The sequence below is a fragment of the Oncorhynchus keta genome, chromosome 13, assembly GCF_023373465.1.
Source record: "Oncorhynchus keta strain PuntledgeMale-10-30-2019 chromosome 13, Oket_V2, whole genome shotgun sequence".
Classification (NCBI taxonomy): Eukaryota; Metazoa; Chordata; class Actinopteri; order Salmoniformes; family Salmonidae; genus Oncorhynchus; species Oncorhynchus keta.
Window position 1 is genome coordinate 28,129,440 of NC_068433.1, and position 26,586 is coordinate 28,156,025.

The following is a 26,586-nucleotide window of genomic DNA, read 5'->3' on the forward strand; positions in this document are numbered from 1 at the left end:
ACACCACAACATGAGATAGGAGTCTTCTGCCTTGGGTGACCTACCTTCTCGTAAGACCACCCTCTCATAGGCAGGGAAGCGTGTGGTGACAGAGATGGCAGTCAGGTCCTCTCTGCTCTTACGGAGGTCCTTCTTCTTCACCGCTCTTTGACCTCTCAACCTCCAGAAGTCTCCCCTGTCATTGGCTGTTCCTCTCTGGGCGTTCTGCACATTTGACATTTGTTCGGCCCTGAGAAGCAGAGAACACCATGCATCATAAATTGGCACCAACTACCAATCATTGCACGCACAGACACACATACCAGCACACACATACCTGCTCTTATTGGGGATGATACCCTTCTCCAGCAGCTGGTTGTCTTTGTCAGTGCGGCTGGCCAGCCAGTTGCCAAGCTTGCCGTCATAGAGTGTGTCCGTCACCTTGAAGATCTCCCCCCGGAAGAAGGGCAGGCTCTGGGGAACCTCTTTCTCATACTCAAAGTGGGTCCTGATGAAGAAAGAGTCCCCCCGATCCGATGCCAGGATGTCCTTATAGACTAGAACAGACAACACACACCACAAACTTCAAATTACTTGACCTGCAACATGACCTGAAATAATATGACTACATGAATATGACTTGCCTTAAATCTATAGAGTGAAGGCATTGCTCACCATCAGGTTTGCTCTGAGCCAGGATGGTGACATCATCTCCCTTTGGAATCTCCAGCAAGTACAGGACAGCATCCTCACGCACTATGCCCCTGAAGTCCATGTTATTCACCTGGACAAACAGACAAAGACATAACATTAGATCTATCACATAAAGCACTCATGAACAGACCTAAAGGGGTTTCAAACATGACACATTAAAAACACAGGAGACACACAAACATAATTAGACAAAGATATGCTATTCATATAGTGACACAGATCAAACAATGACATTAGACTAAGAGTTAACCCTTCCCCTACCTTCATGATCTGGTCCCCGGTGCAAAGGCCCTCCTGTTCTGCAGGGCTGTCCTCCTGAACGCCTGCAATGAAGATTCCCACATCGTTTCCTCCCGCCAGCCTCAGCCCCACGCTATCTCCCTTCTGGAAACGCACCATTCCCGTGCTGGGGCTGGACAACACATAATACATTTAAGACAAATGACAAGTTAATAACATTTGTAAATTTCTATACATGATCTACTTTAAAGTATACTACACTGATTAGTAAACAGAATCGGCACCCTAGACATATTCTCTGTAGATGAGGAACCAACACATACTGTGCATGTAAAGTCGATGACTCACCCGTATATGTCCTGGTCCTCTATGCTTGGCCTCAGTGGCAGCTTTGGGGAAGCGTGGACTTTTGGGGCAACATTGACTACCGGTGCTGTAAAAAGAAAATCCTAGTGAGACAGATCAGTGATTGTGTGCTTCTTTTAGCATTACTATGATGGAGGTGTAAGTAGGGCTGTGACGGTCATGAAGTTTTGTCTGCCGGTTATTGTCATGCAAAAGACTGCCAGCCAGTTTCTCGGTAATTAACAAAGATGTTGAGCATCGCCAAGCCTCCACCCATACAAGCCACGGGTGTGCTTTTTGAACATCTACATAAAAATAAAAAATCGAAATAAATAAAATGTAATATACACTATCACAAATCCATTACTTATTTTATGCAGGAATGAAGAAGCATTATGATATGATGAACATGTATTTCAGAAGAACAGAATATGAGTTGGCCTACTGAATGTTATCTGGCTATGCACTATGCCATAGGCTTGTTCATTTAGCAGACAAGATATGCTATCAGTCCAGTGTGATTATTTTATATGATTTTATAGTAAGAAGAATATAATTAAACTATGCTGAATAAAATATAAAGGATATTTTTCCCATTCTGGAGCGAGTGAGCATTGAAGCGTAAAAGTGATCATTTGAAACAGGTCCTATACTCTAGATTTATAGTTATTTTGCTCATTTAGTTGTGACGGATACAAACCTTAATGTCTTAGAAATCAAAACATATGGGCTGCATGATGCAACTACAAGCTATTGATTATTTGATAACATAGAAAATAAAGAAATTGCACTCGGTTCCTTGCTTCAGGCTGCACATGCTGTACTCACATCAAGAGGTCATATTTTTACCCATCAGACTATTCTCAATTTAATCTTGTCTTGTAAAATGAGTTTTGATATAGAACAGCCCATTATCAAATGGGCAGGGGGAAAAATGACATATAATGCAGTCAATAGCCAACGGAGGCTGCTTTCCCACCGGTTCATTCAATCATGCAGGTAGGTTACTCCATTTATTTCACTCCATGCATCAACTCCTGTTTGAGAAGCATGCAGCCTCTTGCTGCTTGACTGGTAATATTCCACCCAAACTCTGTATGCTATTGGCTCTCCAACCCTGTTCCTGCAGCTACCCAGTGCTTAATTTGGGAAACCAAATTAAATATTTTCAGGAACATCAATAGTAGTGTTGGTAGGTAGCCTAGTAGTTAGAGCGTTGGGCCAGTAACCGAAAGGTTGCTGGGTCGAAACCCTGAGCTGGGATTTGTCGTTCTGCCCCTGAGCAAGGCAGTTAACCCACTGTTCCCCAGGCGCCGAAAACAGATGTCGATTAGGCAGCCCCCACCCGCACCTCTGATTCAGAGGGGTTGGGTTAAATGCGGAAGACACATTTCAGTTGAAGGCATTCAGTTGTACAACTGACTAGGTATCCCCCTAGTAGGTCTAACATGTTAAAACATAATTCAACTCTTCGCTGGAGAAAGGAATTAAAGAGAGCGATGTTAACGCACAGTGGTGAGATATTCTGTAACTAAAAATGTAATTATTAATTTAATTATGAAAATATAAAAAATGCCCTATTACTAGGCTACTCCAAATTAAATACACTATAATTGTAGGCTAACTGTTGCCCTGCACAGACCTGGTGGATCTTCAAGGCATTCCTAGTCGATCGCCAAACATTGCTGTTGAAAAGCCAACGATAAATGCCTGCGCTCCTTTATTGTTCGCGTTGCACTGTTAGAGGTAGGTGCACTTGATTCAGAAGCCCTGAGTGTTCCCATTTTGAACCATTTTATTTGTCTGAAGCAAACAAGCTCAAATCACAGCACCTACAAGTTAGATACTAGCCTATGTGAGATTTCATAACTTAAAACCGTGACCAGAGAGAGACGTCAAAGAATAAAGCAAAGAGCTGCTGTTTTTATGAGTGAGTTAATGTTAAATGTTTTACCTGGCACTGTCAACAGTCTTTATTACAAAAAATAAAATACCTTCTCCCTCCCACTTGCTCCGCAGCAGCAATGAATGAGTAGCCAAGTGTATCGATAGCCCTGCGTTTGTATTATTATTAGCAGCTTGTCGTGTCTATTTTAATATCAAGGAATATTTCACTTTCTCTGGTCATAGGAACATGAATTTGACTGTGTCCCCTCTCTCTGGTCAGTCTCACCAGAGGAAAGAGGAATGAGAGAGCAGGGACTTTGAGAGGCCGACCCTTTGCTGCTCTCTCCCTCCGCAGAGACTAATGCCATGTTCAAAACAACTGGAAACTCGGACATCTACCGACTTTAGTACATTCAAGACAACTGGGACCGCTGAAAAAAATTGGATTGCCTGGGGAAAAAACTTTTTGAGCAGTCGTCCAAATCAGAATTCCAAGACGGAAAACTCTGGCACCTTTCTAGAGCTCCGATTTTCTGACTTGAACATCACGGACAGGTGTCTTAAAAGCACCATTACCATCAAATGCAGGTACCATCAGTCCAGTAAAATAAAAAAGTTAATTATTTCAAATCAGAGCTACACCAACTGATCTATTTTGTTATCAAAGCTTGAGTTTTGAAATATATGGTCTGAGAAGAACAATATTGGCAGGCCAGGCATATTCACCAATATTCTGTGATAATGTATTCGGCCTGCCTACAGAACAAATGAAATTCCTACAGAACTGTTTTTATTTAGGTTAATGTTAGATTTTTAAAAAACATCACTTAAAAAAATGCAAGTGTTAGATCTCGGCTTGCTTTTTGGCTGCGAAAGTGATCTTTACTCAGAAAAGGTTGGTGACTACTGGCCTAGGCCTATAAGTTCTTTCACAGACTCATTAATAGAATGTTTGGAGCATAGTAGAAAATAACCAGCCCATCCAGTGTGCATAATAAACATTTGCATTGACATCAGAGTGGTTAGAGGGACAGTAGAGTCCTGAGTACCATTAGTGACCTGATGGTCATTAACAAGTTAGGTACTACCAACGCATGTTCAGAGTGCATAAAAGGAGAATATCGTGACTCAATGGTCATGTGGAATTTGACTGTGTTAATGACATAACTGCCAGTAATAAGGTACAGCACTAGGTGTAAGTTACCCGATGCTGGTTATATAATAACAGGTAAATGTGAGGATAAAATTAGTATCTATCGTATTCATTTGTTTCAAGGCATTGTAGTTACCTGGGGGCGTTTCTGGGCAGGACTCCTCCCTCTCTGCTTGCAGAGGGGGCGTGTTCTCCATAACTCTATCCGATACTCGTGCCGGCATGGCGAACGGTGTCGGCATGGCGCCCATCTTAGCCAGCCTGCTTGGTGGGTCCTCCCTGATAACGCACACAGAATCCTATGATTCTCAAACTCTACAGCACAGCTACAGTCAAAGCAGACTATTCTCATAGTGATGGAGTAAAAACAGTCATTCTGTAAATATCTGAACTTGTTACCGGTACATAAGAGTGATCCATACTGCAGGTGGGACCAGAGGGTGACAGGTTACCTGGTTTTGTCTCTGAGCCTTTCATTGGAGGAATGGGAAGACAGGTCTGAGGTGGGGGCCCGTCGGTCATCCTGTGGCGAGTAGGAGCGGTATGACCCGATCTCGGATATATCTGGAACACAAAATATCACCAACATCTAGTTCATCTTCAGACAGATCACCAAAGTCATGATTCATACATACAGCCTCAGTGAAACACCAACTCAACTTTTTACCCAAGAAACACGAAACATATTCTAAGTAGAGTGAAACAGACACAGCAAACCTCACAGTTATTACACTGTGGCAGTGACTGATACACAGACATGCACTCCTGTACTCAACCTAGCTGCAGTTCCAATCTTAGACATTTCAGACCATAAGATAATACAATTCTGTCATATTCAATAGATGGATTATGAGGGGTATTATATTCCCCAGGCAAGTGCTCACACACCACATCCCTGAATGGAACATTGTGGGTGAGAAGCCTCTGGGTCATGTGACATCTCTATACCAATGATCGTGTGGAGGGTGAGTGAAGTAAAATAAAATAAAGGATTATCCCAAAAAGGTGGAAAGTGCTTTTTGCAAGAATCAAACATAAAAACTAAACAGACATTTCAATAAAACCAGACAGGGACAGAACAATGAACAGAAGAAAACGTACATGTTCAAATCAGCAGATTATACAGAAGGTCAATGAAAGAAAAAAGCACTGGGACAGTTCTGAATCAGTCCACATAAAACGCTCTGCTGCAACAGAGACAGAGTGGAGGATCTCTCACCATCGAGCTCAGAGTCACTGTCTACCAGGGGAGGAATCCTGATGAGGACCTGTCTTCTGTCTCTCTGCACCACCAGCTGCAGCTTCCCACGAGACTTCTCGATCAGCTTCCCTGCATCACTCAGAGACAGGTTCTCGGTCACCGTACCATTGATCTGACACAGGGTGAGATGTCAAAGCACATTCACATCTGTAGCCACCTGTCTAAGAGAGTGCTGTCATGCTTTTGGCCAACTCTACACATCATTTTTGAAGAGGCAGCACTGAAACAATACTTCCGCCAGGGCAGAGATAAAACAGTGGTGTGTCCGTGTCTGAGGCCCTTCCTACCTTCAGTATGATGTCTCCCTCCTGGAGGTTGCCATCCCTGCAGGCCAGACCTGTGCTGGTCATCTCCTTAATGAACAGCTGACTACCCAGATGCAGACCATACTCTATAACAAACACACGTCAACATAAAAACTAAGCAAACATTTAAAAACAAGCAGTCTTGGAGGAGAGGGTAGGTAGAGTCAACAGAAATGGAGGAGCAAGAGATCAATATAATATTGTAATATGTAATATTTCGTATAGACCTATACTGACCTTCGTTGGGCCTGTTCTTCAGTAGCAGCACACTAACGGGTTTCTCCAGGGGCTCCGGCTCCCGAGGAGGGCGGGACATGGGGATTGGCATGGAGGCGGGGGAGGGTGAACGGTCCAGACGTTCCCTGCTCCCACTCCTCTTCATCTGCTCCTTCTTCTGGTCGCGGTCACTAGGAACACGTTTGCGGTTCCGCTCAAAGCTGTGGTCGCGACCGTGACTGCGGGCAGGACTGTGACCAGCTCTGTATCGCAAGTCAGGGCTGTTAGTCCGGTCCAGAGTGCGTTCGCTACGGAAACGCCTGTCAGGGCTGGGGTCGCGGTCAAGAGTGAGATCACTACGGTAACACAGATTGGGGCTGTGGTCACGGTCAAGAGTGCGGTCACTTTTGTAGCGGCGGTCAGGGCTACGTTCGCGGTCCAGAGTCCGACCTTTGCTGCCATCTCGTCTGTACTGCCTCTCTGGATCAAGGTCCCTCTCCATACTCCTGCCCCGGTCATCTCGACCGTAATGCCGGTCAAAATCCTGTCCCTGGTAGCCAGCGTCTGTGTAACCTCCCCTCTCCTGGCTGTGGTCACGATCTTGATGACCACTGCGTCCACTGTACACACTGTGGCGGTCCTGGTCATAGTCATTGTTGTTGAAGACACGGTCGTCAGGGGAAGGGCCTTGTTTCAGCAGGTTGACCGGAACCTTCCTGGGCCTCTTGACTGTCTGTCAAAACCAAAGACCACATCAGGCACTGACTGAACAGTCAGGAATCATTGACACTTATCCAACCCTCAGATCCCTAACTCCTATACTTGAGTCCTAAATGTAAAATCACAAGCATCTTCATCTTTTGCCACCATTATACTCACAATTTTGGCTACTTTTCCACACTTTCTGAGGGTCTGTACAGCGAAGGAGTGTGGCACACCATCCATGGGAGTAGCGTTCACCTGCACCACCCGGTCATTCTCACTACAAAACACAATTAACATGTGAGGGAAAACAAATCCACTGTGAGATATTCAAATTGCAGATTAAAATGACAGAACACATGATGCATCATTATGATTGATAGACAGGAGGTACGTACAATAGCAGGCCATCGGCGGGCCCTCCCTGAAGCACGTCAGACACTACTATGGACATCTCTCCGCTTTCCTCATTGGGGTTGTCCCGCCCCCCGGACACTGCAATACCAAAACCCATCTTGGGGTCCTGCAGTGAAGAAGACATGTATTAGAGAGGTGTTTGTATGGGTGTTTGTATTAGATTTTTGTGCATGCGAGCGCCTGTGTCCTAGTCTGTTCAGGTGTCGGAGTGAATATATCTAATTCTTTTAAGTACGTCTAAGTTTACTTTTTGTGTGTGTGTACCCTTCTGTCCCGGTCCTTGTTGTCGGAGTGGTGTACCTGCCCCTGCGCTGCCCAGATGAGATTGGAGCAAAGATTTGATGGTCCTCCAAGACTCCACCCCACCCCACCCTCTCCCATCTGTACAATTTAAAAAATATATATAAAATTGCTCCTCTCCAATGTCTTTCAATAACAGAGAGAGACAGGGACAATGGAGGCAATGGATTGTTAGAGAGCGAGTGATATGGTAAGCTAAAGAAAGAGGAAGGGAAAATTGGAACGAGGATCGTGAAAGAAACTGGGACTAAGGGGATGTAGAAGGATGGATGAAGAAAGAGTCTAGAGAGCGCATATGACAGCTGAATGTGGAAGGGTCAGTGATGTGGTGGTCAACAAAATCTATTTGTTAAAAGCAGCTTCATATCCAGAGCATAGAGTGAGGCTATGAGACAATGAGTGTGAGCTACACACGATTAACAGTGCTGGGCAGATGTGCATGCATGGAATGTGTGCTGTAGATGGATGAACATGTTCTAGATCAGTGGTTCCCAAACTTATTACAGTCCCATACCCCTTCAAACATTCAACCTCCAGCTGCGTATCCCCTCTAGCACCAGGGTCAGCGCACTCTCAAATGTTTTTTTTTTTACATCATTGTAAGCCTGCCACACACACACACTACACAATACATTTATTAAAAACATAAGAATGAGTATGAGTTTTCCCACGAGCCAGATTTTGACAGTGACAAAGAACTCTTATAGGACAAGCGTACAAATAATAATAATAATTAATCATTTTGCTCTTTATTTAACCATCGTACATATAAAACCTTACTTGTTCATCAAAATTGTTAATAACTCACCACAGGTTTAGGAGAAGGATGTGGTTGAAAGGATGCACATAACTCTGGAATGTTGGGTTGTATTGGAGAGTCTCAGTCTTAAATCATTTTCCACACAGTCTGTGCCTATATTTCATTTTCATGCTAGTGAGGGCCAAGAATCCACTCTCACATAGGTACGTGGTTGCAAAGGGCATCAGTGTCTTAACAGCACATTTTTTGCCAAGGCAGGATACTCCTAATCGAGAAATCTGTCAGTGGCTTCTGATTAAATGACATTTTCACAGAACTGCTTGTTGCAATTTTAATGAGACTCTTGTTCATATATCGGTAAGTGGCCTGGAGGCAGGGCATGAAAGGGATAATGAATCCAGTTGTTTGGGTCATCCGTTTCAGGAAAGTACTTGTGTAATTGTGCACCCAACTCACTCAGGTGCTTTGCTATATCACATTTGACATTGTCCGTAAGCTTGAGTTAATTTGCACACACAAAAAAAAAACGTACAATGATGGCAAGACCTGTGTGTTATCCTTGTTTATGCAAACAGAGAAATCCAACTTTTTAATCATAGCCTCAATTTTGTCCCACACATTGTATATAGTTGAGGAGTCCCTGTAATCCTAGACTCAGATCATTCAGGTGAGAAAAAAACATCACCCAGATAGGCCAGTCATGTGAGAAACTCATCATGCAAGTGGTCAGGCAAGTGAAAATGATGATCAGTAAATAACATTAAGCTTGTCTCTCAATTCAAAAAATATGTGTCAATACTTTGCCCCTTGATAACCAGCGCACTTCTGTATGTTGTAAAAGCGTTACATGGTCGCTGCCAATATCATTGCATAGTGCAGAAAATACACAAGAGTTCAGAGGCCTTGATTTAACAAAGTTACCCATTTTCACTGGATTGTCCAAAACATCTTTCAAGCTGTCATGCATTCCCTAGGCAGCAAGAGTCTCTCGGTGGATGCTGCAGTGTACCCAAGTGGCTTCAGGAGCAACTGCTTGCACGCCCGTTAAACACTCCACTATGTCTCCCTGGCATGGCTTTTGTGCCATCAATACAGATACCAAAACATCTTGACCACCAAAGTCCTTTTAAATGTCACAAACATGTCCAGTACTTTAAAAATATCCTCTCATGCTGTCCTGGTTTCCAGTGGTTTGCAGAAGAGGATGTCTTCCTTAGTTGACCCCCAATAAATGTAACCGACATATACCAGGAGCTGTGCCAGGCCCGCCACGTTTGTTGACTCATCCAGCTGTAAATGCATAGAATTCACTAGTTTGTATGCAAATCAGTAATTGTTTCAAACATCTCCTGCCATGTCACTGATGCGTCGTGAAACTGTTGTTTGATAAAGACATTGTCTGTATAGTTGTTTTGGCCTTTTCCCCCAGCATTGTACCAGCTATATCTGCGGCAGCAGGAAGAATTAAGTCCTGCACAATGTATGGGGCTTGCCTGTCCTAGCCCTGGGTAGCTCACCATTCTAGATGCTTTTAGCCCCTTCTTATTAATGGTATCTGTTGCTTTTATAGGTCTTACTACTCAAAAGTCTGAATTCTCACTCAAAAAACTCCTGCGGCTTATTGTTCAAATTGGCATGTTTTGTTTCTAAAATGTCTGCACAAGAGTGAAGGTTTCATCGAGTTGAGACTTTTGCACATATAACACGCTGAGGAAAGGCACTACTCCCAATATAAGTGAACCCCAAATCAATGTAGTTCATCATATTTGCGCCTCTGATGGTCCAATGTCTGGTTCGGTGCTTTCCCTGGGTAAGGGTGCAGTAGCTCTTCAGCTGCATCAGATTCACAACTGTCAGTGTCCATGCTAGCTGGGCTAACAACAAATGTAGAATTACTGATGCTGGCATTGGATGTGCTCGTGGAAGCATCTGTCATCGACCTAAATCAGCTGGCAATTGATTTTGTCCCACCACACCAAACGCAATCACGACATGCAGGTTGAAATTTCAAAACAAACTCTGAACCAAATATATTAATTTGGGGACAGGGCAAAAAGTATTAAATATTTATGGCAATTTAGCTAGCTAGCTTGCAGTTGCTAACTAATTTATCCTATTTAGCTAGCTTGCTGTTTCTAGCCAATTTGTCCTGGGACATATACATTGAGTTGTTATTTTACCTGAAATGCACAAGGTCTCTGACAATTAATCCACACATAAAAACAGTCAACCGAATCATTTCTAGTCATCTCTTCTCCTTCCAGGCTATTTCTTCATTGGACTTTCTATGGCGATTGGCATTGAACTTTCATAGTTATCACGACGACCGACCGAACTCAGTTCATCTTTTAATCAACCACGTGGGTATAAACAACAAGGAGATGGCATCTGGGCATCTGCTTCTATAAACCAATGAGGAGATGGGAGAGGCAGGACTTGCACCACGTTCAGGTTCACAAATAGAACTGACTGTATTAGCGCTTGGCAACGCAGACGCTTGTTGGCGCGCAAGCAGTGTAGGTGCAATAATTGAATAACATGCATGTTTACATTTATTTCGCACACAACTCAAGAGGTGTGGTCAGCATTTAACAGTTAATTTGATTGGATGTTCATTATTTGACTAGGCTACCTGTATTTGACATTGTGTTGTGATTTTGCTGAACACTAGATGGTTTAATTTTGGGCAGTGAAATGAGGCTATTCAGGTGAGAAAAAAACCTCACCCAAATGTTTAGACCCGTTGGAAAATATAAATGGACCGTTTCAAAATGTGAAGATTTTAATTTTATGTGGATCACATTTTTATTTGGAGTACCCTCGACGCCCCTGGGGTTGATATTATAGCACGTTTTGAAAGAAATGGAGCTTAAAAGGATTTACAGTATATTGCATTGTAATCTGGTGGTGTAGCTGTAGATGGAAAGTATAATTCTTATCTGGTTTGGTTATAACCCTACAAGAAGGGTAAATGTTATGCACTGAAATGTGATATGGTTGGAGTAAAGGGTGTTATGGTTGCAGTAATGGCAAGCAATATATTGTATTGTGTAGTAATCCAGTGCGGTGTGTGTATTGCAAAACTAGACTCACCCTCTGCAGTGTCACAGTATACTGCTCCCACATGGTTTCCTCCATGACTGGGCTCTTTGGGAGAAGGGCACATTCCATAATAAGGGTTAGAACAGGATATATTAACCATTTGTCTCTCATTTCAACAAGACATACGGAGTCAGATTAATCTTGAATGACCATGCCAATAGAATACATCAAAACATTGTACTCCAAATTTCATATAGCCAACACAAAAGATGTGTACTAAAAAAACAGTACTATACCTGGCACAAACTCTTATGTTTCCAACACATGCTCTCTGAGCACATAGTACAGTACACACCAAGTACAGTACACACCAACTAATCACTTTGCCTGGCTAACCAGACCCCTTCCTACGCCACGCCCACGGAAGAGTTCCTTCTCCATAATGAGTCTAGATCGGAGTACCTCCCCAACCAGTCACAAAATGTGAACACATTAGGAGCCGTCCGATTGGTCCAGAAACCAAGGGGTTGGGCCAGAGCCAGAACACACGTGGGTAAAGTGGCCGTTTGAAAATGTGTCATTGGCTTTGATACTTGGTTAGAGACGATCCCGATCACTGATTACTGTTTGTACAACTTCAATGATGGCAGTCTCTGACTAAAATATGTAGCAAACAACAGAGCAGTGGAAGAATTTAGTGTGAGTTATCAGTCTACTAACCAGCATCACACATGGACTACTGATTCCACACACCCTCAGCCTTACAACACAGAACCCATACCACCAGTTGAAAACAGAAAACTCTACTAATATAACCACTGACACACATTTTTACCAACTTCACTCACTGAAACTACTACACCCATCATGAAACACTTGTCACAACTGCCTGTCTACCTGCTTACCTTTCCACCCAAAGACCACCTGTCTAACTATCTAGAGCCAAGCTGGAGTCACTCACAAGCCCCTTGAGGATGGGGGTGGCCTTGTAGGTGTGGATCCATTTCCTGTGCTGGTGAAGGACAGTCTTCATGGTTTCTCCTCTGCTCCTCTACCTCCACTGATGCGCTGCTACAACTCAACCTCCTCCATTTCCACAGCAGCACCAGCGGTACTCTAAACACCCTGCTTTGGCCTGCCTAGCTTTGACATAAGCTGGATTCTGCTGGCCTACATTCAGCGCAAATCCCACCATCCACAGACTGTGTTTACACAATCGCACACAACCATGCTGATGATTAAAATACACACACAGACCTAAATCGCACACACATACAAATGAGTATGCAATTGTGTGTGTAAGCATTTAACCCAAATACTCACACATACAGAAAAACAAACGCTTTAACCACATACTTTAAAAAACACATGGGGGCACACAGCCAATCTGAGAGCGCAGGTTTGAAGAACTATTTTTTTTTTTTTTTTTTTAAACTTAAAATTAAGTGGAGCCGAATCCCTGTGCTGCTGACATCTCCAGCCCAGGCTTTTGAAAATGGGGGCATCACTCTGGCTGACAGAGGATGGGACAGATCATAATCCACTTTTAGAAGTTTGGACTCACAGGACAGATAAGGAGTGGTAAGGGAGGACTGGGGTGTATTCATTAGTGCACACTAGCAAACTGTAGCAAAATGTTGTGCAACAGAAAACCTTTTGCAGCGAAAATGAACGTTTCCTATTGGGAAAGTACAGGCTAGTCCTCTGTTTGGTTCCTAGTGAATAAACCCCTTGACTATTGCTATGACTCAATATAGAATGAGCATATATTGATTGATACAGGTATTCTACAGACTAGTAGAACTACATTGTAAATCACTTGTGATTAAGTGTGAGGAATGAGGATATAGCCACACGTGATGGAGGATATTGCAAAATCCACCATGAAAAAAAAAAAGACAAGAAAATTGGAATCAGTGTGGATACTAGTTAGCAGACCAGAGCGTGGGAGTCTGGGGGTCTGTAGTATGTATACCTCCAGGCAGAGAGATGGAATGTTGGGCAGTGCAACAGTGCGTTCCCGAATATCTGAAGTAGCCAGCATTATGGAAAATGTATCCAGCTTGTGGATCAGCGAGGGAACATTTTACAGGACAGGAGCTCACCAAAAATACCAACATTTACCACACACGTATTCCATCTCCCACAGTACAGCATCTTAAAACCACTCCTAACAAATCCTTCCCTTCATTCACCTGACCAGCTGTCGGGGAGTGTGGTGCTACATCCTAGTGGTAGGACAGTGGTATTGAGTATGGAGGCACAGAGAGAACCAAATGTGTATAGTATGCTTGCTACTACTGTACATCCGTCTCTCTTGAACAGTGATGAGAACAGGGTACAGGCATGCCCAGTGGCACAGTGAGTCAAATTGGCTTTTTCTGCTGTGTGATGTCATTTAGTTTACTGGCAGGTCAGCTGGCTGAGTCTTGGCTTCCTGAGAGTATTACACGAGAACACCGTTTCTCTGATGAGAATGAGCATTTCCACATCGAAATGGCTGGAATAACACTGAGCTACCCTCATAGGATGTGGATTAGAAGAACAGATCCTTTAATCTCACTCAGACAAGAACAAAAATGTGCATGCAGCGCTGTCAATCATAAACACAGACACATAACTGCAAAGAGAGCACAAGCAAGGCAACCAACCATACTAAAAAAAACGAATATACACACATGACAGCTAGAACTCGGGCAATGAAAAGCTATAGTTCCCATTATGGCAGAGAAGTAGTGTGGTTTTATCTGAAGGGTAGCCATCCTAGCCATCAATCTAATCCACTCTAGATTGTTTGGTTGTAGTACGCCCTCTACTTGCAGTACAGCCACATTACATGGAGTGACTACGCACTGTCTATTAAATACACGGGAACTTAAAAAAAGGATCATAACTATGCTGTATATCACCTCAGGGTAGGTAACTTCTACCAACAGCAATCCATTAAAACCACTAGTAGGATTTTTTTTTTTTTTTTTTTTGGGGGGGTATTGACTCCCAAATATTGCCACCCTTGCTCAGACGCAATCATGAATTAAGTTTTACTAAATTATTCATTTGATTGCCCATTGTGCAATGACTTCAAACACCATATTAAGTAATATATTCACTTCATACGGAATATCACAACGTGGCTTGGCATGCAAAAGTTGACAGGCACAGCCCTTTGATGGTAGCGACGAGTGAACTCGTTCCTTCGTGATACTATGTAACGTTAGCAGCAGCAGGTGGAAACATTCCAGTTAGGGTCCCGTGACAGACTTGAAACTTTGTAAAACATTTGTTCTCTCGTGTGTGTGTGTGTGTCAGCGAAATTAACATTGCAACAAGATGATTAAACAATAAGGAATACTTTATAATGGACCTTAGAATCGTTAGTTTTACTTACTTTGAAATAATGTGTCTCATATCTGCTAAGACTGAAGAGTCTCCCTCCATTTACGGGCATCATGCACTTTCAAACCAGAGACCACTTTTCTTGTGATTCAAACAAAGGAAATTCGACAACGACTATTGTTAAAAGTAACATGCAGCCTATCCAATATCATATTTAACATTTTTCCCATGTTTTTTTTTTATTATCAGTAAAACAACCCAGCAAATTGAGTGAGTCTGAGAGCGCTGAAAGGGAAGACCGTATTAGGATGTACCAATTCAAGATGGGGTAATCTAAGTGGTCTCGATATTTTCATCTCGACAAATATGTAGAGCAATTGCAGTCCATTGCTACAACAAAGAATCAAATAACTGATAGCAAATGGTCAAATGTGCATTTTACTTTTACAAAAAAAAAATGTAAACACGCATTCATTTTTGCTTGGAATTGCTGTACATTTTCTGGCAAAATGGATCCTTCCAGATTACTGAAAGCAACCACATTCACATAGAAATAGGAGGTATAGATCTGTCATTATAGAAAGCAAGTCTAAGAAGTGGCATCTCTTCAATGTTCGCATGTTTTAAGTTTTGTTTTTTTACTATAAGTTTTGTACACAAGCTTCAAACAGCTGAAAATACAATATTTGTAGTTATGGAAAAGTAATTTCACAGTGGTTTAGATAGTACACTGATGCTTTACACCAGGGGTCCTCAACTACTATTTCAGAAGGTCCATTGACAAATGTCCTTGGTGGCAAAGGTCCTGATGGATATCGTCCTTTATTGGCGCTGTGGTACAGCATAGTAACAAACAGGTCTGTACATTAAATGAGACTAAGAATTTGAATTACAACTAATTTAGAATGTAAACATGCTGAAGAACAAAAGCGGTTGCATATTTGTCTATGCAAAAACATTTGCTTGAAGGTAAACTAAAAGATAAACTAATGGAAAAGATCAAACAGATCCCAGTGTCAGTTTACAAGACACAAGGGCATTCAGAATGCACCATACATTTAACTCTGAATGGCCTCAAGTTGTTAAATTAAATCTTCAGGTAAAATTTCAGTTCTCCGCATTGCTGTAGAATCTGACATTGGGAACAGTTTGATCTTTTCCAAGAGCTCATCTTTTAGTTTACCTTCAAGCAAAGTGTCAGCAACTTCACACATGCTGAGATGGTAAAAGAATGCATCTGGAAAAGTTGGTTTTCTCCCAAAACCCAAGCTATCCTCAGTGAACACTCCATTGCATGTTGTTGGGCTGTCAGGGAATTGACAAGGACTTTGGTGTGGGATTTGAGTAAATTAATCTGTTAATCTGTTAACATTGACACTTTTCACAAGAGCTACGGACACATTGGTTTTGTGCTAGTTGCAGGGAGAATGAATTAACATTGTTCCGTCCACTCGTCTTTGAATATGGTTTCACTATTTTTTATTTAACAAGCCATATTAAACAAAGATACTGGTAACAAAGTTCCTTATGTCATATTTACAGTTGAACTGCAGTCAAATCTGCTTCTTTCTGCCTGCTTGTCCCAAGGTTCCACAAAGGATATTTGAAATAATGTGATTGTGTAAGATGTGGCCACTCGATTGGATTAGTAGGCACTAGTAGAGGTGGGCGTTGCTTCAAATCGAGAGAGCAGTGTTGCCAACTTAGCGACTGTCTCTATATTTAGCGACTATTCAGACCACTAGCGGCACATTTTTTAAAAAGCGACTAGCGACAAATCTAGCGACTTTTTCTGGTGTTATTAGAGACTGACTTGAAAGCACGTATCGTTCTTACTCTTCTCAACAAGCAGCGGGTGCTGCAGTGGGCCCCACCCCCGTCCCAAAGCACTCACAGGCGGCCCAGTCCTCACGCAGCAGTCCTTCCCAGCTGCAGTCAGAGCAGGAGATGTTCACCCCTCCAGACTGCAAATGAATCGCGCATGGGAGAAGCCGCCGCTGGCTGATCCCGCTCTGGCTTACATAGAAATGTTAAAAATTAACCTGAATCAGGGCCAGACTAGTTACTTACCATAATTCTCTCACATTGCCATTGACAATTTTTTCTATTGTCTCTTTTTGGTCCATTTAGATTGTATACAAAAAATATATAAAAATGTTCATGTTTTACAGTGACTTGTTGTAGGCTCCTAAGTGGACCATAAGGTTAAAAACCAAATTAAGAAAAATAAAAAATAAAATAAACTAAGTAACTCTGCCAAAGTGTCTCTTTTGGGTCACTTTTGGCGGTCCCAAGCCCAGATAAAGGAGGAGGGGTGGAATTGTGACATTAAAAAAGAACAAGAATCAACAGAAGACATTTAATTTGTAGTTCTAAACATATTTAGGGTGTTTTTTTACTCCTTTTTGTCTCTCCCACAACATTATTCCTCTCGCCTAACAGCATCCATCACAATTTCATGCACATGGCCAATTATGCAAATTAGGTGATGGCATCCTTTAGCAACTTTTAGGACAGTCAATAGCTACTTTCCTTACTGAGGAGTTGGCAACAGAGAGAGAGTGAGAGGTTGAAGAGGCCACTGCGCCCGGCAGATTTTTTTAATGCTGTCAAAAAATAATGTATTGACTTTAATATAACAAAATTAAATATGTTGTCCCATCCGGATTGACTGTTCTCTGGGTCAGGACTGGACCGCCAGTTGAGTTTGGCTGCTCTACACTATACTTGCTGCTTGTTTTGTCACAACCTGAAATTAGGTGAACTATTCAAATTTTAGCAACCAGGAAATGACGGAGGGATTTCTGCATCACACACACAGTCAAAAGTTTGGGAACACCTAATCATTCCAGGGTTTCTTTGTTTTTGCTATTTTCTACATTGTAGAATAACAGTGAAGGCATAAAAACTATGAAATAACACATATGGAATCATGTAGTAACCAAAAAAAGTGCTAAACAAATCAAAATATATTTTATATTTGAGATTCTTCAAAGTAGCCACCCTTTGCCTTGACAGCTTTGCACACTCTTGGCATTCTCTAAACCAGCTTCATGGAGGTAGTCACCTGGGAAGTATTTGAATTTACAGGTGTGCCTCATTAAAAGTTAATTTGTGGAATTTCTTTCCTTAATGCTTTTGAGCCAATCAGTTGTGTAGGGATCGTATACAGATGATGGTCTTTTACCAAATAGAACTAAGTCCATATTATGGCAAGAACAGCTCGAATAAGCAAAGACAAATGACAGTCCATTACTTTAATACATGAAGGTCAGTCAATCTGGAAAATAAAGAACTTTGAACATTTCTTCAAGTGCAGTCGCAAAAATCATCAGGCGCTATGAGGACCGCCACAGGAAAGGAAGATCCAGGAGTAACATTAGTTCATTAGAGTTACCAGCCTCAGAAATTGCAGGCCAAATAAATGCGTCGCAGAGTTCAAGTAACAGACACGTCAGGCCTTCATGGTCGAATTGCTGCAAAGAAAAGACTACTAAAAAAGACGGCAATAAGAAGAGACTTGCTTGGGCCTAGAAACACAAGCAATGGACATTAGACCGGTGGAAATTTGTCCTTTGGTCTGGAGTCCAAATTGGATATTTTTGGTTCCAACCGCCGTGTCTTTGTGAGAGGCAGTGTGGGTGAACGGATGATCTCCACGTGTGTGGTAAACCATGGAGAAGGTGTTTAATGTGTGGGGGTGCTTTGCTGGTGACACTGATTTAGTTAGAATTCAAGGCACACTTAACCAGCACGGCTACCACAGCATTCTGCAGCAGTACGCCATACGATCTGGTTTGGGCTTAGTGAGTCTATCATTTGTTTTTCAACAGGACAATGACCCAACACACCTCCAGGCTGTGTAAGGGATATTTTACCAAGTAAGCTTTTCTCCTTTGCCAAGATAATCCATCCACACGACAGATGTGGCATATATCGAATCCCCGAGCTGACAAGGTACAAATCTGTCGATCTGCCCCTGAACAGGCAGTTAACCCACTGTTCCAAGGCAGTCATTGAAAATAAGAATTTGTTCTTAACTGACTTGCCTCGTAAAATAAAGGTTAAAAAAAATTATAATAAAAATAAATATCAAGAAACTGATTAAACAGCATGGTCATTACACAGGTGCACCTTGTGTGTGTGCTGGGGACAATAAAAAGCCACTCTAAAATGTGCTGTTTTGTCACACACCACAATGCGACAGATGTCTCAAGTTGAAGGAGCGTGCAATTGGCATGCTGACTGCAGGAAAGTCCACCAGAGCTGTTGCCAGAGAATTGTGTTAATTTCTCTACCATAAGCTGCCTCCAACTTCAATTTTAGAGAATTTGGCATTACATCCAACCAGCTTAACAACCACAGACCATGTGTAATCACGCCAGCCCAGAACCTCCACATCCAGCTTCTTCACCTGCAGGACTGTCTGATGAGAGGTGGGAGGGATGCTGAGGAGTGTTTCTGTCTATAATAAAGCCCTTTTGTGGGGGAAAAAAACTCATTCTGATTGGCTGGGCCTGGCTCCCCAGTGCACCTGTGAAATGATCACGCTGTTTAATCAGCTTCTTGATATGTTACACCTGTCAGGTGGATGGATTATATTGGCAAAGGCGAAATGCTCACTAACAGGGATTTAAACAAATTTAGGCACACAATTTGAGAGAAAAGCTTTTTGTGTGTAAGGAACATCTCTTGGATGTATATTTCAGCTCATGAAACATGGGACCAACACTTTACATGTTGCGTTTACATTTTTATTCAGTGTAGCACAACAATACGTGTTGTGATGGTTGGCCTGAATCTCTCACTCAGAGTTCTCTTTGAACCGCTTCTATGGATGAGTCCTGTCTTCCTGGTTAAATTTGCATTGGGGGAGGGGAGAGAACCAGCAACTACCAAATAGGGCAATGGGACAAAGGCCTTGGAAACATACACTTTGTGAATGGGGAACATGAATAACTGAAGCAAGATCTAAGGCAATAGATATCCTTCAGAGCTTTTCCAACTGATGAAAAACCATTCTGGATTTCCTGTTTTAAGACTAGATCACATTGCACCATATACAGTGGGGCAAAAAAAGTATTTAGTCAGCCACCAATTGTGCAAGTTCTCCCACTTAAAAATATGAGAGGCCTGTAATTTTCATCATAGGTACACTTCAACTATGACAGACAAAATGAGGAGAAAAATCCAGAAAATCATATTGTATGATTTTTAATGAATTTATTTGCAAAATTATGGTGGAAAATGAGTATTTGGTCGATAACAAAAGTTTCTCAATACTTTGTTATATACCCTTTGTTGGCAATGAGAGGTCAAACGTTTTCTGTAAGTCTTCCCAAGGTTTTCACACACTGTTGCTGGTATTTTGGCCCATTCCTCCATGCAGATCTCCTCTAGAGCAGTGATGTTTTGGGGCTGTTGCTGGGCAACACACACTTTCAACTCACTCCAAAGATTTTCTATGGGGTTGAGATCTGGAGACTGGCTAGGCCACTCCAGGACCTTGAAATGCTTCTTACGAAGCCACTCCTTCGTTGCCCGGGCGGTGTGTTTGGGATCATTGTCATGCTGAAAAACCCAGCCACGTTTCATCTTCAATGCCCTTGCTGATGGTAGGCTTTGTTACTTTGGTCCCAGCTCTCTGCAGGTCATTCACTAGGTCCCCGTGTGGTTCTGGGATTTTTATTCACCGTTCTTGTGATCATTTTGACCCCACGGGGTGAGATCTTGCGTGGAGCCCCAGATCGAGGGAGATTATCAGTGGTCTTGTATGTCTTCCATTTCCTAATAATTGCTCCCACAGTTGATTTCTTCAAACCAAGCTGCTTACCTATTGCAGATTCAGTCTTCCCAGCCTGGTGCAGGTCTACAATTTTGTTTCTGGTGTCATTTGACAGCTCTTTGGTCTTGGCAATAGTGGAGTTTGGAGTGCGACTGTTTGGGGTTGTGGATAGGTGTCTTTTATACTGATAACAAGTTCAAACAGGTGCCATTAATACAGGTAACGAGTGGAGGACAGAGGAGCCTCTTAAAGAACAAGTTACAGGTCTGTGAGAGCCAGAAATCTTGCTTGTTTGTAGGTGACCAAATATTTATTTTCCACCATAATTTGCAAATAAATTCATTAAAAATCCTACAATGTGATTCTTTCTCTCTCATTTTGTCTGTCATAGTTGAAGTGTACCTATGATGAAAATTACAGGCCTCATCTTTTTAAGTGGGAGAACGTGCACAATTGGTGGCTGACTAAATACCTTTTTTGCCCCACTGTAAATCATATGTCCAACCACACACGCTCACAGTGTTAGGGCAGAATAGGATGGGTAAAGAATACAAAGTAGGCAGAAAGGATGAGGTACCCTCAGAATAGCAGAGTAGCTGGGTGTAGAGAGTCGACAGAGACACAGGCACTGGGCTTCCTTGGTCCAGTAGAACCTATCCCAGGAGCAGCTGGACCTGAACAGGTCAGTGTTGGACTGGTCAGTACTGGGTGTGTCCCTGTTGGGAGAGACAGCAGGGCTTTAGATAACCATTACTCAACATTAGGAATAGAGTTCAACTTCGTATAAAGGACTGTTATTGGTAAAATGTCAGCTGAAATGAGTAGAAACTGTATGAAATTAATTTCATTCCACATTAGAGAATTAAAACACTGACGGGCCATTGAAGTGAAACATTAACACAGTGAAAGTTATTGGTTCAAATACCAATCATAACAAAACAAAGCCTTGCCCTGGTCACAACCACACAAACAAACACTCACACATGCAAAGGCACAGTCTGATGCACAGGCATGCGCACACACAAACTTAAGGCCTCAATGCAGCTGTAATCTGTTTGATCTTGAGCCAAACATTTGCTCTGCAGCCATTTGACCTCATGTCAGAATAGTAATAAATAAAGTGATTGACCTTGCTGTGATCTTTGACCAAATGCTCAGCTTGTGTCGTTTGACTTATCCTTCCCAACAAACTCCCCAATCCCCTGCCCTAGCTGTGTTATAGCTGAGCAGGGAAGTGATAGACACGCACGCTTCTGTCAGCATGAGACCCACACAATTAGGACATCTTCAAACTGAGAACACATTCATGTCCAAAGTGGAATTCCTGTACCTTGGGAGAATTACTAAGAGCAATGTTGTGTATACTGAATAATTCATCCACAACATCAACCTCAGTGAGTGGGGGGTCACATAAATATACACACGCAAACAAAAGAACCATCCTTGACAACTTAGTAACCGCTTGAGTGGCAATACCCTGCAAATTTTATTTGCAACGATAAATACAGTAGCGGCCATGGACTAAAGAATGGTTCAATAGTGGATCTGAAAACAGATCCAGTGAGTGATTGTGTGCTGGATTGGTCCAGCTAAGGAGAGCCATGCTAACCACAGGAAGGACCTCTGCTACATTCATTCATCTGCTGTGCTCCAATAGCAGAGTCACACTCAAAATGCAGCATCTATGACCTGAGCAGTAAATAATGGCAACAGACATGCTCATGCTGTAGCATGAAGGCTAGTACCATCTGGTGAGCAAAGCAGAAACAGACATTCCAAATAATGTCTGATTCGCCTAGCGATATTAGCAACATTTTAAATACTTGTGCATAGGATTCAAATATTGTAGAGGTACAGTAGATGCTTGTACTTGAATAGACCAACAGCTACATACAGACAGACAAACATTAATTTCATGCATACAAGCTCATATGCACACCTTAACTTAACTCACCCTGGGGGTCTCCAGAGTTTTCTCCCAGGTGGTAGGAGCTCTCGTTTGTTGAGGGGGACGATCCCCATGGCCGCCTGCATGATGGTAATGAACTTCTTAAACTTCATATTTGAACCCTCGGCTGTTTCTCCACTTGCAACTGCATTACATACACCCCATGCTACTCACAATGGCTCCACTAACATCTCACTTCCCTCTGCAATATTCTGAAAGGCAGCCCTGACTTCTAATCCTCTCTGCCACCACTGTGCTCACTGCCATCATACACACTACACTGAACCCACTGAGCCCTGCCAACTTGCTACTACGTTCTCAATCACGAGCCCTGTGTCCCCTACCGTCGGCTCTGACAGATGTTTTTTTCCCCCTCAGAGAAACTAAATGGACAACAGTCATGCTACTGGCGGTGGGCAGGCCCAGAGGGGATGACAGCGCGTCACTGTTACATAACTCTGGAGATCTCTAAACATTACACTAATGAAAACACTGCTGCTGCCGTCGGGATAATTGTGATACGAAGCCCTGACAGATCATGTATGTACACCACCCCATTTTCCCAAAATCCCTATGTAGGTTTAGTCCCCATTAAAACCCAGAGCCTCCATCATCATCTCACACACTCAACTTTCCATCATCATACCATACCCTCTTCCATCCCCCAAACAAATATTCTCCATCTAGCAGACCATTCACTTCAACATTCACATTACCTCTCACCAACTGACAGCATGCAACCATGTCCCGTGAGGGGGGAAATAAATAAATGCAGCTGGAGAGCTGCCAGCCAATACAAACCTCTGGATAGGAATTATATCCCAGCAGTTTGCATGTCTGGATTACTGCTCTCTATATGGCTGGGCCATGAGAGCAGGAGATTTCACTGTGAAAGAGCAGGGCACAGAAATCCCTTAAAACTCTAAGGGCCCCAAACCAGCAGCAAACCCATAAATAACAGACTATTTATACCCAGTTAGGTAACAAAAACACTACAGAATGGAATAACTTTAATGGCTATGCATTGTGCATCATCCAGACAGCAGGCACTGCCTAAAGGGCATAGGGGACATAGGGACAAAGAGCATGTAGGATGCTTCCACTGTGCTGACTGATGACTAGGATTATAATCTAAAACACTCACTACCTCCCAGAACAACATCTTAATAAATAAGGCATGGTCCCATAGAATCAAAAACTTTAGTCATCTCATCAAATACATTTCTAGTATTATTCCATGTAGTCAGTGGCACATGCACACAAGTGTCTCACTTCTCTCTTGTTGAGCATGGATGTCAGCAGAACAAAAGCATTAATCCTGTGGCCTCGTTCAGTCTTTTACTGTAAATCTCACCAGCTGGACCCGTGTCATGGCACATTACTACACACACTCACCCCTCCACCATGCTGTCCCAAATATCACAATATGTCTTCTACATGATGTAATCACTGAATTCAGCATTAAACTGGTTTAAGATAAGCCTTTATGGGCATCTGAAAAGCAGTGACACCACAACAGGGGGAATGAGAATATGTTTTTACATCAAATAACATTTCCCTCAAATCAAAACAGCATCTCCAAAGCTTCAAAGTGATGCAATTTGACCAGAGGATTGTGATGCAAAGTCTCTTGTGGTGATGGGTGTTTGGGTTGCTACATTTATTTATACTAGTTAACGTTTTAGTCACAGTACCTATTCTGCATGTTCCAAAAAATAACAATGAGAATGAATGAATAAGAAGCCAGCAAAGTACCCAAACTACCCTCAATATAAAAAAGATCACTTGGATCAGGAGGACAGGTAGGCCTACCTGTTGGGACTCCAGGAAGAGTAGCGGCTGCATTGGAAGCAGCTAATGGGGAACATAATAAAATACCCACATCCGAATGCCTACCACAAGAGTGAGTGCCACATGCTCAGATAAGCGAAAAGGATAAAAGATGCTTGGTTATCTGTACTTTACTATTTATATTTTTGACTACTTTTACTTCACTACATTCCTAAAGAAAATATTGTACTTTTTAGTCCATGCATTTTCCCTGACACCCAAAAGTACTCGTTACATTTTGAATGCTTAGCAGGACAGGAAAAGTCAAATTCACACTTATCAAGAGAACATCCCTGGTCATCCCTAATGCCTCTGATCTGACAGACTCACTAGACACAAATGCTTAGTTTGTAAATGATGTCTGAGTGTTGGAGTGGCTATCCTGGCTATCCGTAAACTTTCATAACAAGAAAATGGTGCCATCTGCTTTGCTTAATATAAGGAATTTTAAGTATATTTGAGCAATTAAATATACTTAGGTATCGAAAGTAAACGTAAAACCAAATAATTTTACTTAAGTAGAATTTAACTGGCTGACTTTCACTTGAGTCATTTTCTATTAATGTATATATACTTTTACTCAAGTATAACAATTGGGTAGTTTTTCCACTACTGGTGGTGTTTTCTAAATCAGAAGCCAGTCTGTTTGAAAGTTGTTTTATGTCATGTTTTGATCGTCTTTATGGCTTTACGTAAGCAGTCTTTTTTTACTGCGACCTTGTCTCTCACCAATTACTACTTTCAGTATTATTGTTGTATTTTTCTCAATCGGCTTTCACTTGATTATGCATTGTCCCTATGGAATGCATACAGTATGCCAGACGGAGAGCCAGTCACTCACAAATAAGTTCAATACATTTATTTGATTTCCTACTAAGTTCAATGCATTTTTGAATACTGTTGAATTCTGTTTAAATATCTGGATTCCATGATTCCATCCTCTTTTGCCGCAACGCAGATTTTCTTGGATCCTACTCCAATGCGGACATGGTTATTTTTTCAAATCATTTCTGGGTAACAATTAATTACCTTACGGTGATTGTTTTAAATTAAAAAGTTCAAAAATAGCTTCTTAGCAAAGAGCAAATTCTCAAGCAAGAACAGACTGTTTGGTAGGACTGTTTGGGAATGGTCTGAGTGGGGAGGGGGAAACTGAACACTAGCTGTTATTGGCAGGTTTGGAAATACTGTATCTTTCTTATTGGTCTATTAACAAAGTTAGTACGCAGGCCAAAATTAAATCCCACCAAAACAGTCTGAATCTTCAGGCGGTCTTTAAAAAAATTTCTTCCATTAAAAGGGCATTATCATAAATTATTCCAACTTCAGTGTGAAAATACTGAACAAGAATATAAGACATGCAACAATGTCAAAGATTTTACTGAGGTATGGTTCATAGAAGGAAATCAGTCAACTGAAATAAATTCATCAAGCCCTAATCTATGGATTTCACATGACTGGGAATACAGATATGCACCTGTTGGTCAGAGATGCTGTACATTAAAACGTGTAGGGGCATGGATCAGAAAACCAGTCAGTATTTGGTGTGACCACCATTTGCCTAATGCAGCGCGATGCAGCTCCTTCGCATAGAGTTGATCGGGCTGTCTGTGCAAAGTTGCTGGATATTGGCAGAAACACGCTGGCATACACATTGTTCCAGAGCATTCCAAACATGCTCAATGGGTTACATGTCTGGTGAGTATGCATGCCATTTTAGAACTGGGACATTTTCTGCTTCCAGAAATTGTGTACAGAGCCTTGTGACATGGGGCCGTGCATTATCATGCTGAAACATGAGGTGATGGCGGCAGATGAATGGCACAACAATGGGCCTCAGGATCTCGTCACGGTATCTCTGTGCATTCAAATAGCCATTGATAAAATGCAATTGTTTTCTTTGTCCATAGCATATGCCTGCCCATACCATAACCACACCTCCACTATGGGGCACTCTTGTTCACAGCGTTGACATCAAACTGCTCACCCAGACGACACCATACACGCTGTCTGCCATCTTCCCGGTTTCATCTGTGAAGAGCACACTTCTCCAGTGTGCCAGTGGCCATCAAAGGGGAGCATGTCTACTGAAGTAGGTTCCGACGCCAAAACTGCAGTCAAGTCAAGAGACTGGTGAGGACGACGAGCACGCAGGTGAGCTTCCCAAGACAGTTTTTGACAGTTTGTGCAGAAATTCTTTGGTTGTGCAAACCCACAGTTTCATCAGCTGTCCGGGTGGCTGGTCTCAGATGATCCCACAGGTGAAGAAGCCAGATGGAGGTCCTGGGCTGGAGTGGTTACATGTCGTCTTGGACGCTCTGCCAAATTCTCAAAGAATTATGTTAGATAAATGAACATTCAATTCT

General features: G+C 42.3%; 2 protein-coding genes across 6 annotated transcripts in view; one reads left to right on the forward strand and one right to left on the reverse strand.

Annotated features, from left to right (window-relative positions):
- Positions 1-26,586, forward strand: part of LOC127906866 (uncharacterized) — a 233,884-nt gene that overhangs the window by 134,246 nt on the left and 73,052 nt on the right. The gene's annotated exons all lie outside the window — the stretch shown is intronic.
- The window catches only part of LOC118387504 (tight junction protein ZO-2-like), a 40,297-nt gene that overhangs the window by 10,866 nt on the left and 2,845 nt on the right, over positions 1-26,586 (reverse strand). Inside the window, exons 2-15 of one of the 5 annotated variants that reach the window (XM_035775934.2) lie at positions 21,020-21,158; positions 11,373-11,426; positions 7,201-7,325; positions 6,980-7,082; positions 6,122-6,833; positions 5,867-5,970; positions 5,538-5,691; positions 4,771-4,882; positions 4,455-4,597; positions 1,282-1,366; positions 955-1,105; positions 655-763; positions 317-536; positions 45-229 (exon numbers count right to left, since the gene is read on the reverse strand). In XM_035775934.2, the coding sequence (XP_035631827.2) occupies positions 45-229; positions 317-536; positions 655-763; positions 955-1,105; positions 1,282-1,366; positions 4,455-4,597; positions 4,771-4,882; positions 5,538-5,691; positions 5,867-5,970; positions 6,122-6,833; positions 6,980-7,082; positions 7,201-7,325; positions 11,373-11,417 (2,248 nt within the window). In that variant the 5' untranslated portion in view covers positions 11,418-11,426; positions 21,020-21,158. Of the gene's footprint in view, positions 1-44; positions 230-316; positions 537-654; positions 764-954; positions 1,106-1,281; positions 1,367-4,454; positions 4,598-4,770; positions 4,883-5,537; positions 5,692-5,866; positions 5,971-6,121; positions 6,834-6,979; positions 7,083-7,200; positions 7,326-11,372; positions 11,427-14,709; positions 15,047-21,019; positions 21,159-26,586 lie in introns of those variants that run through there. The other 4 variants (XM_035775933.2, XM_035775932.2, XM_052459898.1 and 1 more) reach the window with 4 other exon arrangements.